The following is a 12,054-nucleotide window of genomic DNA, read 5'->3' on the forward strand; positions in this document are numbered from 1 at the left end:
GGGGTAGAAACAGATGGTGTCTGCAAGTCCAGGACGCAGTTCTCTTATGGACCTGGCCTCGGGCCTGGCCACAGTACAGGAACCTGCCACCCCGAGCCCCAAAGGAGCCCCAAGGTTGCCATGAGCATGGCAGAAGCTTCTGCTGATCCAGGCACAGGAGGTAAGCTGGGCGAGCCTCTTCCTCCTCCCACCCCCCCCACCCCCCCACCCCACCCCCGTGAGTTTCTATCCCTCCTTCCCGTTCTCTCCTCGGCCCAGACAGCAGCAGTATTTCGAGGCTATCAGAGCTCAGAAAGAGGGCACCAGAAGAAGCCAGCTTCGGGGATCCTGCCCATCATGCAGGATCCTTGGGCTGGTTCATAACAGCCCTCAGGCAAACATGGTGGCTCTCTCCCCATAGATGAGGTCACCAAGGCCTGTGACAGGCTTCAGGCTCTGAACTGTGAGGAGGGACTTTGTTTTGATAAGAAGATTTGGCTCTTTTCCCGGGTGCAGGGCTGTGGGAGTCTGTGGGTATGGGGTTGTGTGAGGCCAGGCTGTTAGACAGTTGGAGATGAGGCTGTGCCGCTGTGAACAGGATTTACTTTACCGCTTTTCTTCATTGTTTTGAAACTTTTTTTTAAAAAGATATGCTTATTTACTATGTATACAGTGTTCTGCCTGCATGTATGTCTGCACTCCGGAAGAAAGCACCTGATCTCATTGTTGGTGCTTGTGAGCCACCATGTGGGTGCTGAGAACCAAACTCAGGACCTCTGGAAGGGCAGCCAGTGCTCTTAACTCCGGAGTCATCTCTCCAGCCCCCAAAGTCACCCCTTTTGATACTCATACCATGCTAGGGGAGGTGCCAAGCCAGGTGGCAGGTTCAGGGCCAGGCAGAGAAGACCAGGAACTAAGCCTTGCCTGGGCCCCGTGGCTTCCTAATACTACCCTTGCCGGCCAGTCACCTCCATGCGGTTCTTCAAGCTCACCCTTTGGAGAAAGCTCTGTGTGTGTTCCTTAGGGGCCAGGAGAGAAAGGGGGCATGAGAACTCACTTCAGGGCTCACTCCCCAGAAGGGGAGGGGTGGCTGAGGCAGGAGGATTGCTGTGAGTTCCAGGCCAGCCTGAGATAAACGGTGAGACCTTATCTCTAGAGGAAAAACAGAAAGGTAAAAGCAGGCACACAGGTAAGCAGGCAGATGGAAGGAACCAGAAGGAGCTCCAGGTGGAACTTGGGTGACCCTTGGGGTCAGGCAGGCGCAGAGGAGACTGGGTAACGAGCAGGGGTCCATCTGACCTCTAGGGAGAGGGTGCCGGAGGGAACACTTCTGGAGTTGGTGGTCCCCTGGGAGACTAGTAATGCCATCAGGAAGACGCCATTGAAGCTGGGGTAGGGGAAAAGGAAGGAGATATCTGAGCTGGGTTTTCAGGGCTCCTGATCCCCCGGGCATGGGAAGGGAGACCTGGGAATATGCCCACGCCATCCACGTGAATGCTGAGATGGGGAAGGAGGGACTCCCTAGGCAGGCTGAGAGAGGCACCAGGCGCCACGGAGGGGCGTCCGGGCCAGGCTTGGCTCCATGCCTCTCCCTCTAGCTCCATCTCCTAAGAGTTGAGGGTTCCTACCTGTCTGGGGCTCCACACCAATACACAGAGAGCATGCACATTCCTAGCATATGACCATGCAACCATCCAGCTGCGGGGCCAGGGGCCACTCAGTCTGACTCTCTTGTCTCTCAATGATGCCCTCCATGCTGTCGGCTTGGCCCAGATCATGGATGCCTCCTCTGCTCTGGGCTCTCAGGTCTAGCCTCCCATGAGGAGTGGGCTTGACTCAGCTCTTCTCTCTGTTCCTCCCCAAGATAATCTGGAACAAAAGATCCGACAGGTACTGGATGAAGCCGGCCGCCCCGTGAAGATTGCCAAGCTGGTAAAGGAGTGCCAAGTGCCCAAGAAAGCCCTCAACCAAGTCCTTTACCGCCTGAAGAGCGAGGGCAAGGTGCACTCACCAGCCCCTGCAATGTGGTGTTTAGGCGGGGATGCTCCTGGAAACGAGAGTCCTGCAATCCCTGAGGACCCCTCTGCCCAGCCTAGCCTTGGTAATCTGCCCTTTGGGGGCACGGCAGACGCCCCTCGGCAATGGGCAAGTCCAGGTTCAGGCTTGACTTCAAAGCTGAGCCGTCCTCTCTGTCTTCTGATTTCTTCTCTCCAATGGAGCTAATGTAGAGCCTAGGGCTTGCGGTGGTGGGTGTGCGATGGATGCTAGCAATAGTGAAGATAATCCAGGTGACAGTGAGTGCTGATGGCAGGGGTTCACTCAGAGCCCTCGGGTGGCTTTGATAGCCACGGAGCAGAGAGACCTCACAGGTCTTTTGTTGATGCTGTACTCAAGACCGCCTTCAATAACTCTCACAGCTGGAGTCAGGAGAGGAGGCCCCGCCCTTCCGCAGCCAGCAGCTATGACCCAAGTAGATGGGAAACCCTGGGACCCCAGCCTAATGTCCTGTCCCCTAGCTCTCCTGTGGAAGTGTCCCTGGTGCTCAGTGGACCAGAGGGTCTCCTGCCTCCAACAGACAAGACCCTAAAGGTATAGGCACAGCTCTGCAGAGCCCTGGCCTGAAGCTCAGTGCACGCCGAAGTCCTCCCCAAACTACTCTTCGGGGCATAAGAGGAATGGGTGTTTGGGATCACGTCTACCACCGAGGCTCCGAAAGGACCTCAAAGGCCAGACTCAGTGTCAGAAGCCAAAGGCTCTAACCCGCCAAGAAGTACCTCATTTTCCAGGTGCTGACACACCTGTGCCAGCCTGAGCCAGCCTCTAGGGTGAGAGCCTCTTGCACACATCTGGTCTCCAGATGACATTGTACCCAGTGTGGCCATGGGCCTCTAACAAAGCAGGACAGGGCCCTCTGGGCTTCATAAGCATCCCAGGCTACAGCCTGTGGGTGCTGGACAGGTGCAAGCCCAGGGCCCTCCTCCTAATAAGTGCTCACCCCTCACTTGCAGATGAAAAAATCCTCAGATTCCTGGAGACCAGCGGGCCTCACAAGGCCCTGCACATAGCCAAGGCTCTGGGAATGACGACGGCCAAAGAGGTGAACCCACACCTGTATGCCATGAGGAACAGGCACATTCTGAGCTGTGATGAGAACATGTGGATGATCTACGACTCAAGTCCGAAAGGTCAAGAGCTAGGTATGAAAGGCCAAAGTCAGTTTGGGGAGGTCAGGGGTCAGGGTGGATGGCCTAGGGTCAGGTTGGAAAGTTCAAAGTTCTGGAAGGTCAAGGACCAGAATTGGGCCATCTAGGGTTGGGTTGAAAAAGTCAACGGTAAGGATTGGATGGTGTAGGGTCAGATTTTTTTGTTTTGCTTTGTTTTTAGATTTATGTGTTTTATCGTATGTGTTTTAAGTGTCTGCCTGCATGTATGTATATACACACACCACATGCATGTAGAGGCCAGAGGAAGGAATTGGATCTCCTGGATGGAACTGTTGTGACAGATGGTTGTGAGCTGCCATGTGGGTGAGGAGTACCACCTTCCTCTGGAAGAGCGGCCAATTCTCTAACCACTTAGCCACCTCTCCAGCCTTGGGGTCAGATTTTACTGATACTCTTTTGGGAGGGGTCCCAAGAAGGAGGGGTGCTGGCAGGCTTAAAGGGGGACAGCCACCCAGCTGCTGGCCTTGGCTGGCATCGGCCTGCCTGCCTCGCTCACAGTGCCCATAGGGTTTCCGGCTATCAGAGGGATTTCCAACACAGGGACACATCCAAATGGTTAATAAAGTCAGTGGGACCCACAAAACACGTGAGGGTTCTTCTAGTCATGGCTGAGGGGACAGGAGCTCTGCAGGGATCAGAGTTGCTGATGCAGAAAGTCTGGAGGAAGGGACACACTGGAATTGCTCAGCCTGGACACAGGGGACGGCCTGAATTTGGTAAGGACTCTCTGTAAGCATTTTGTCCCGGTATGATGCTGTGGAGGTCTTAGTCCAGCACTCCGAAGACAGAGGGAAGAGAGTTACAAGTTCAAGGCTAGAGTGGACTACAAAAAAAAAAAAAAATCCAACTGATAAATAAGTGAACGAAGTTGTTTAAAGGGAGGGCGTGGCTGGGCTTGCACAGCCAGGCTCCCATCCACAGTGCAGTGGTAGTGAGTCAGCCCTGGTGTTCTCAGCCACCCCCCCCCCCCAGCATGTTCTTTGAGAGATAGTCTCACTCTGTAGCCTTGGCCGTAGACTAAGCTGGCCTCAGACCCACAGAGACATGCCTACCAAATTCTAGGATTAAAGGCACGTACCGCTACACCTGGAAAAATGTCTTTTAAAGCCAGATAAAGGAATGTGCATTTTAAGAATGCGTATCTAAAATGCCCTGGCTCGAGTATGTTTGCCTTTACACAAGCATGGGTAGAAAACATGGCTAAATTTTCTTTTTTCCTTTCCTGAGACAATTTCATGTAGCTGAGATGACCTTCCTGCTGATCTTCCTGCTTCCACCTCCCAAGTGCTGGGGTTACGGTGTCTGTCTGTCTGTCTGTCTGTCACCGTGCTTGGCTACTCTCATTGAGGGAGAAAAGAACTCACAGAGGTTCGCAGGCATAGAGGACATGCAGCGCAGGGGGCTGGCCTTGGCTGGTGGGGCCTGCCCACCTGCATGTGGTTCCCACCTACTGGAAGAAGCCTAACCGTGTGGGTGGCAGCCAGACTTTAAACATGGGGACATATCTAAGACTTTAATAATGTCTGCAGAGCCCAACAAAGCATAGGAGCCATCTTCCGGCCATCTCAGCAGTGGGAAGAGCAGGGGATTCAGTCAGCACTGAGGGCTCTGGAGGGCAGCAGGGGCAGGGTAGGGAGGCAGTGGAGTGTCCATTGTCCCCCAGTGAGCCATCGTGGCTAGGACACACAGGTACGGTACTTGCTGCAGGGATCTCAGGGGAGGCTCCCTCTGAGGTACCACGGTGTCCAGCAAGCACAGGGAAGGAAGGTCGTGGCCAGTGCCACATAGCTCCTGAGCCTGAGCTCGCACCCTCTTTCTCGGGCCCCCAGTGTGGGGTCTGGTCTCTTGTTGCAGCAAGTTCCCAGGGAAGTTTAGTGCTGTTGACCCAAGAGCCCCTGTGCCCTTGAACCACAGGAACTCAATGGAATATTGTTCTGTAGCTCACCCCGGAGTGAGTCGAGAACGCCCTGCGATTATCTACCAGCAGAATCCCACCAATGTGATCTGCCAACAAGGGGCCTTCAACCATATCTCCATTTCTGAGTCACAAGCCATCCAGATCGGCCATGGGAACACCATGCAAATGCAGCCAGCCTATGATCCAAGGGGTAAGAGGAGGGGCCTGGCCAGGACACCCGCTGTGCCTGAGTGGAGGAAGACAGTGAGGTGGAGGGACTTGGTCATTCAAGGAGAAAGAGCAACTCCCTCATGTGCATGGCCTTAGCAATGGCTCTTCTCAGGATGAGAAGCCTGGATCACAGTCACCTGCACCCAGTGAGGTGCAATCTGTCAGCTCCTTATCTCAGCAGACCATGGAGAGAGGACAACTGCCATGCTCTGCTCTGAACACATTCCTCTCTCTCAAGTTGTTGCCGTGAAAAATTGGGGTCATCATGCGGTCAGTGGCTTTGTGTGTGTGTGTGTGTGTGTGTGCATGTGGTGCATATGGTGCATGTATGATGTATGTTCATGTAGTATGTGTGTGTATGTGGTGTGCATGTGTGCATGTGGTGTGTGTGTGAAGTGTGTGGTGCATATGGTGTGTGTGTGTGATGTATGTGTGTGGTTCATGTGTGATGTGTGTGCATGTGGTGTGTGTATGTGTGTGTGCATATGTGCATGTAGTGTGTGTGGTGCATGTGTGTGCATGTGGTATGTGTGTGTACATGTGTGTTATGTGTGTGTGGTATGTGTGCATGTGGTGTATTGTGATGTGTGTGTATGTGTGAATGTGTGATATGTGTGCATGTGGTGTGTGTGTATGATGTATATGGTATGTGTGTGTGATGTGTATATGTGGTGAATGTGTAATGTGTGTGCATGTGGTATGTGTGCGTGTGTTTGTGTGTGTGTTATGTGTGTGTATGTGTTATGTGTGTGTATGTGATATGTGTGTGGTATATGTGGTGTGTTTGTGTGGTGTTGTGTGTATGATGTGTATATGCTGTGGTGTGTGTGTGTGTGGTGTTGCATGTATGATGTGTGTGTGTGTGGTGTATATGGTATGTTTGTGTGGTAATGTTTGTGTGATATGTGTGTGCATAAGTGTTACAAGAAGTTTTCCTGCCAGCCTGGTCTCACACCCGTGTCAGCCCCAAATAACACACAGAGACGCTGTATTAGATATAAAGCTGTTGGCCTGTTACTAGCATTTCTTATTGGCTAACTGTGTTTTAAATATTAATCCATTTCTATTAATCTAAGTGTTTCCACGTGGTCTTATCTTACCGGAGAGAGGGTCCAGACCTCTTCCCTCCAGTCTCTACATGTTGACTCCTCCTACCCCTGCCCGAATTCTCCTTGTCTTCCAGTCCCGCCTATCTTGCTTTCCTATTGGCCAACAGGGCTTTATTCATTAACCAATAAGAGAAACATATTTACAGAATGACAGCTCCCATCGTGTTTGTGTGTGTGTGTTTGTGTGTTTGTGTGTGTGAGTGTGTGTTTGTGTGTGTGTGTGTGAGTGTGTTTCTGTGTGTGAGTGTGTGAGAGTGTATGAGAGTGTGTGAGTGTGTGTTTGTGTGTGAGTGTGTGAGAGTGTGTGAAAGTGTGTGTGTGTGTGTGTGTGTGTGTGTGTGAGTGTGTGGTGAAATCTATTCAGAAGCAGAGGGGGACATCAGGTGTCCTGTTCTGTCCTTCTTCCCCGAGGTAGAGTGTCACACTGAACTGGAACAAGCCTTGCAGCTGTAAGCCCCAGCGGTCCTGCCTCAGTGTCACCCAGCACTAGAGGTCCCTGTGGCCACACCTGGCTTTTTATGTGGGTGCTTGGATCCAAACTCAGGTCCCCATGCTTCCCAAGAGTTCTCTTACCCATCCCCTCAGCATCCTGGCGTTGATGAAGCTTGGAGCCTTCCGGCGAGTGTTTCCTCTCTAAAAGGCGATGTGGCTAGAGGGTGGGGCCACCTCACACCCTAGCCCTTCACCCATGCCTAAGAGCATCAGCCCAAACTCAGATCCCCTCCCCCACCCTTGGGAGAAGTCTGCCCTACCCCAGGCCTCTGGACCATGGCTCTCCTGGTTCCAACAGCCATCTTGTCTGGCTATTTTACTTACAGATGTTGAGTGGCTTACCAGTTTCTCAGACTCTAATATTTCTGAAAGCTTTTGCATTCCTTTAACTTAAAAATCATAAAAGTGGGTCTAAAAATGAATGCCAGGGGAATAAAGCCAGGACAAAGACCCGAACTCTCTTCAGTCTAAGGCTCTCCCAACTGAGCTATTTCAGCTGTGCTTAAAGACCTGAACTCTCTTCAGTCCTCAAGAGGCATGGAGGACTCATTCCCACACAGGGGACTTTCTTTGATGGGGGTCAAGGTTCAAGGATAACCAGGATGCAGGTGGCATGTGCCCCCTGGACCTGTAGGTACCCCAGCAATACCCTGAGCCCACCCAGCTGGGAATGCTGCAGACCCCCCAGCTCCAGCTAGAACAATCTGGAGTCATCTCTAGCAATTCCTTAACCTCTCTGCCCTTCCCAGGTCCCAGGCCCCGCCACCCTCTCCCACTGCCTGTGCCAGAGGACCCGTCTTCTCAGGACACCCCAGCCGGTGCATGGGGAGCTCAGCACATCCATTTGGAGGAATCCATGCTCAGGCGCGTACAGCTGGGCCACAGCAATGAGATGAGCCTCCCGGAGCATCCAGTGGAACACACAGATTACAGCTTCAGTGACAGCCCCCCAGGTATCATGGCCTCCACCACCCCACATATCCACAGTCTTTGTAAGAAGAGAAGCATGATGGGAAATTCATTCCACCCTGACCCATGTGAGGGGTGCCACTGAACAAGGTGTTGAACTTTCAGACCTGGCACTAGGGGTCCCCAGTCTGCCAGCACCCATACACAGCAAACCCTGCAGAGCGGAGGCTGAATGGGGGAAACCAAGGTCAGAGGGGCAGGCTGAAGCCTGGATGGCGGCCCGAGGAAACGGCAAGGGAGGCCATCAATGAACGGCACAGAGACTCCAGGACCTGGCCAGAGGCTGCCAGGAGCTATAGATTCCTAGATGGTCGGGGTTCTCAGGGGAACCAACAGAGACACAGAGAAACGTCTCTATAGAGAACAGGCCAGCGAGGCAGGGTACCAGCAAACAGGGCTCCTCCATGGCCTTCTGAGGCATTCCTGGGAGTGAAGGGGAGCCCGCCAGAGGGCATGGGGAAGCTGAGCTTGGACGCTTCCTGACTTTTGAGTGTGAAAGCGAAGAGGAGACATCAGGGCCCAGTGGACGCTGAGGTGAGACTGGGGGAGGAGACAAATGAACCACGGTAGGATGGCGTGTCCCGGAGGCCACCTGAGAACTGACCTCAGACAAGAGGGAGGCCACCGAGGTTTTGCTGAGCTCAGTGGTGGGTGGGGCAGGGGGCAGTTGCAGGCCAGCGAGAGCATGTGCCAGGGCGAGGAGGTGAGCCAGACCTACAAGGTCACAGTGAGAGTCAGCCCTGAGGGTGTGGCAGCCAGGCCGGGTGTCGGTGCCAGCTCCCTGTGCAACTGCCCGCTGCTCCCCCTGCCTTCTCTTTGGTTCACTTGCAGTCTCAGCCACCTCTGCTGACCCAGGAACTTCATTCCCCACGCAGTCACCTGAGCCAGGCCCTCAGCCTGAGGCAGACACAGCCCAGAAAGTCTACATCAAATCCTGCCTGCTGGTGGATGCCACCATCGGCAACAGCAACAAGATGACCATTCACTCTACTTCAGAGGGTGGAGTCGCGGGGTCCGGGGGCAGCGGAGAGCCGAAGGGGGACACAGGTGAGCCTGGGCACAGAAGGTGTCTGTGTGAGTGCCCACCTCATACTCTGCGTTCAACCGTCAGGCCATGGCCTGGATCGCCGACACGCTGCTGTGGGACTCAGCGAGCAAACCAAACGCCAGCACGAAGCCCCAGGCTGCAGGGCGATGTAGGGACTGAGCAGAGCAGCCTGAGTCCTGCAGTCAGGGGAGAGAACTGAAGTAGGGTACCAACAGTAGGGGCCTGCCGACAAACACAGTCCTGTGGAGGGATTTGCAAGCGTAGACAGGAAAGGTGCCAAGGCCCCGGGGTGGGAGGTGGGAGAGTAGCCTGGGAAACAAGAGGAATCCACACCCAGGAGCCCAAAGCCTTGGTGGGTATAGAGGCGCAGATCAAGATTCACAGGACTAGGCTCAATACAGGTTAATGTAATTCTATTCGGGGAGAAAGCACTCACAAGAAACAGATGAACACCGTGGGTTCCTGCTCCAAGGGTGCCCACCACCCTGCCACCGGAACGCTCTCTGGGACCCAACCAAGAAGCAAGAGAGAGCCGACGGGCAGGCGTGGTGGGTGCTGCAGGGGTGGGGGACCGGTGTGTGTAAATATCTCACTACAGGTGGGTGCCTCCCAGTCTTTCAGAGCCTGAAGGCGTGGACAAAATGTCTCCACCTTATTTGAAATGAGCTGGGGAGACCTGGAGAGTGTGAACAGAGGCACATGATGTAGCTTCCAAGTTTCCCTGGGCCGGCGAGATGGCTCAGTGGGTAAAGGCATTTGCTGCCAAGTCTGAAGACCTGAGTTTGATACCCAGGACCCACATGGTTGAAGGAGAGAACCAATCCCTGCCCATCGCCATCTGAGCTCACCGCCCCCCCCCACACACACACAATAAATAAGTGAATAAATAAATGTGGGTAGGAAAAGCTTAAGTCTCCCCAAGGACAGTTTGGGAACAAAGCCATAGAACACATGGAAACAGAAACCCACCACAGTGGTTTCGGGCATCCACTCCCAAGGAGCCTGAAGGAAGCCTGCAACTCCTGGTGAACTAAACACAGTGAACTGAGACCTCACTTGCTCCTTCACTCTCCTCCGTCCAGACTCTAAAGCCACGCCGCCACGCAGAAGCTGCCTCAAAAGCCCCAGCAACTCCACGCTGCTCACCTCTGAGCTGGGAACTATGACTCTGGGAGACAGCGGCCCCCAGACGGCAGAACCTGTGGTGAAGGAGGGTGGAGTCTCCCATGCAGGGACCTGGCAGACACAGGAATGAGGTAAGACAGGAGAGATGGAGAAGCACAGGCAAGCGGCCTTTGTGTGGGGTTTCTTCTGCTTGCACGCAGGGCTCCGACTAGACTTTCTGTGATTTAGAAGTGATACCCTTCCTGAAGAGGCCCAGGTATTTATTGACAGCTTGACCCTGTCATGAGGTGACAGGATTCTGAGGGCCCTGAGATCATCCACACACCAGTCTCTAGAAGGGTTTGCTGTCTGACATTATTGGGAGGAGAGGATGAATGGAAGGCGTCAATGAGGACGTCAGGGTCTCATGTAGTCCAGACTGACTTTGAGTCACTATGTAGCCGAGGATGACCTTGAACTTCTGATCTGCTCACCTCTTCTTCCTGAGTGCTGGGATAACGGGTGGGTACCAGCACATCCAGTTTATGAGATGCTAAGGATGGGATTTCACGAATGGTACACAAATGCTCTACCAGCATAGCTGTAGCCCCTGCCTGGGCCAGGCCCCTTCCAGTCTCTCTACCCATCATCTCTTCTCCCTGCCTTACCACCCACCTCTGCCTTACCACAGGCCAGAAATCAATGGAGCAATGGGACCATGGGCTGACACCTCTGCCACCATGAGCCAAAGCAACCTTTCCTGCCTCAAGATCTGACAACCAATGATACGAGCCATCTCTACCACTCCTGCGTCTTCACCAGAAGGAGCAAATCAACACAGCAGACAGATATCTACACATCCCTGTTGATTGCACACTGTCCCAGGCAGCTGAGAAATGGAACCAACCTTGCTGTCTGTCAGTAGAGGATGTATAAAGGAAATTCAGAGTGTGCACACTGCCACATAAAATAATGTGGTTGTATATGGAATTGGGGTGGGGGGGATGGGAGGGGAGGGTGGTTAGGGTACATGTGAGAGGGCAGACAGGGTAAAAGGGAGGGAAGAAAGGAGGGAGGAAGGGAGGGAGGGAGGGAGGGAGGGAGAGGGAACTGGGATCGACATGTAAAATAATAAATTAAATTTAAAAAAATGCTTTGACTCCAAAATTTAAGTTCAAGGACAAGTTACTGGGGAAAAGGATTTCTATTTTTGTTTCCACAGAAAATGAAAAGATGTGGATTCCTTCCAGACTATTATGGTTTGATCAAGCCAGACCACCTGAAACAGAGTTCCTGGTGATCCATCATTCAAAACAGCTGGACAAAGCAGCCTCGCAGACTACAGCCAGGATTTCTGCATCTTCTTAGAATCCCCCATGACAGCGCCCCTTACCAGCAGGAAGTAGTTTGGAAAGAACGACGCCCAAATTCCCAAATATTGTCTATAAATGTTTGTATTCATTTAAATGGACTTGGTTATATAAAATAAAAAATAAAAATAAATAATGTGGTTGTGTCATATGCTGGAAAGTGGGTACAACCAGAGGTCACCATGCTAAGTGAATTAAATCATCTCTAGGGGAAAAATTCTCTCTCTCTCTCTCTCTCTCTCTCTCTCTCTCTCTCTCTCTCTCTCATTTGTGGCTCCTAGATTACTTAACTTTGGTTTTGCTTTGTTTTGCTTTTTGAATTTTTAAGACAGGGTTTCTCTGTAACTTTGGATCCTGTCCTGGAGCTCTGCAGACGAAGCTGGCCTTGAACTCACAGAGATCCACCTGCTTCTGCCTCCTGAGTGCTGGGATTAAAGGCGTGTTCCACCACTGCCTGGCCATGGCTCCTAGATTTTGCATAGACTCATAGAATCACACATGTGGATGTGACATCAAAGCAGAGGTAAAGCTAGCCAGGAGATGGGAGGGGCCAACAGGAAGCAAGGGGCGAGGGAAGGGCATTGGTTGAGCGTGATGTATGTTTGTACAAAGGTGATCCTCTGAAAGCCAC

At 52.8% G+C, this 12,054-nt stretch overlaps 1 protein-coding gene across 1 annotated transcript; it reads left to right on the top strand.

The window, feature by feature from the left end:
• Zbp1 (Z-DNA binding protein 1) lies at positions 1-11,043 on the top strand. The gene is made up of 8 exons (XM_051185327.1): positions 1-160; positions 1,844-2,080; positions 2,988-3,176; positions 5,144-5,311; positions 7,682-7,885; positions 8,733-8,948; positions 10,032-10,205; positions 10,745-11,043. Exons 1-7 carry the CDS (start codon positions 121-123, stop codon positions 10,202-10,204), a joined length of 1,227 nt encoding a protein of 408 aa, XP_051041284.1. The 5' UTR covers positions 1-120; the 3' UTR covers position 10,205; positions 10,745-11,043.
• The last annotated feature ends 1,011 nt before the right edge of the window (positions 11,044-12,054 follow it).

The sequence above is a fragment of the Phodopus roborovskii genome, unplaced genomic scaffold (genome assembly GCF_943737965.1).
Source record: "Phodopus roborovskii unplaced genomic scaffold, PHOROB, whole genome shotgun sequence".
NCBI lineage: Eukaryota > Metazoa > Chordata > Mammalia > Rodentia > Cricetidae > Phodopus > Phodopus roborovskii.

What these genes read in the sequence shown, in the direction of transcription:
- Zbp1 (XM_051185327.1), top strand. Translation starts at nt 121, where the DNA reads ATGAGCATGGCAGAAGCTTCTGCTGATCCAGGCACAGGAG. An exon ending in TGCTGATCCAGGCACAGGAG is followed by an intron (nt 161 to 1,843) that starts GTAAGCTGGGCG and finishes TTCCTCCCCAAG; the next exon opens with ATAATCTGGAACAAAAGATC. An exon ending in CTCTGCCCAGCCTAGCCTTG is followed by an intron (nt 2,081 to 2,987) that starts GTAATCTGCCCT and finishes CCTCACTTGCAG; the next exon opens with ATGAAAAAATCCTCAGATTC.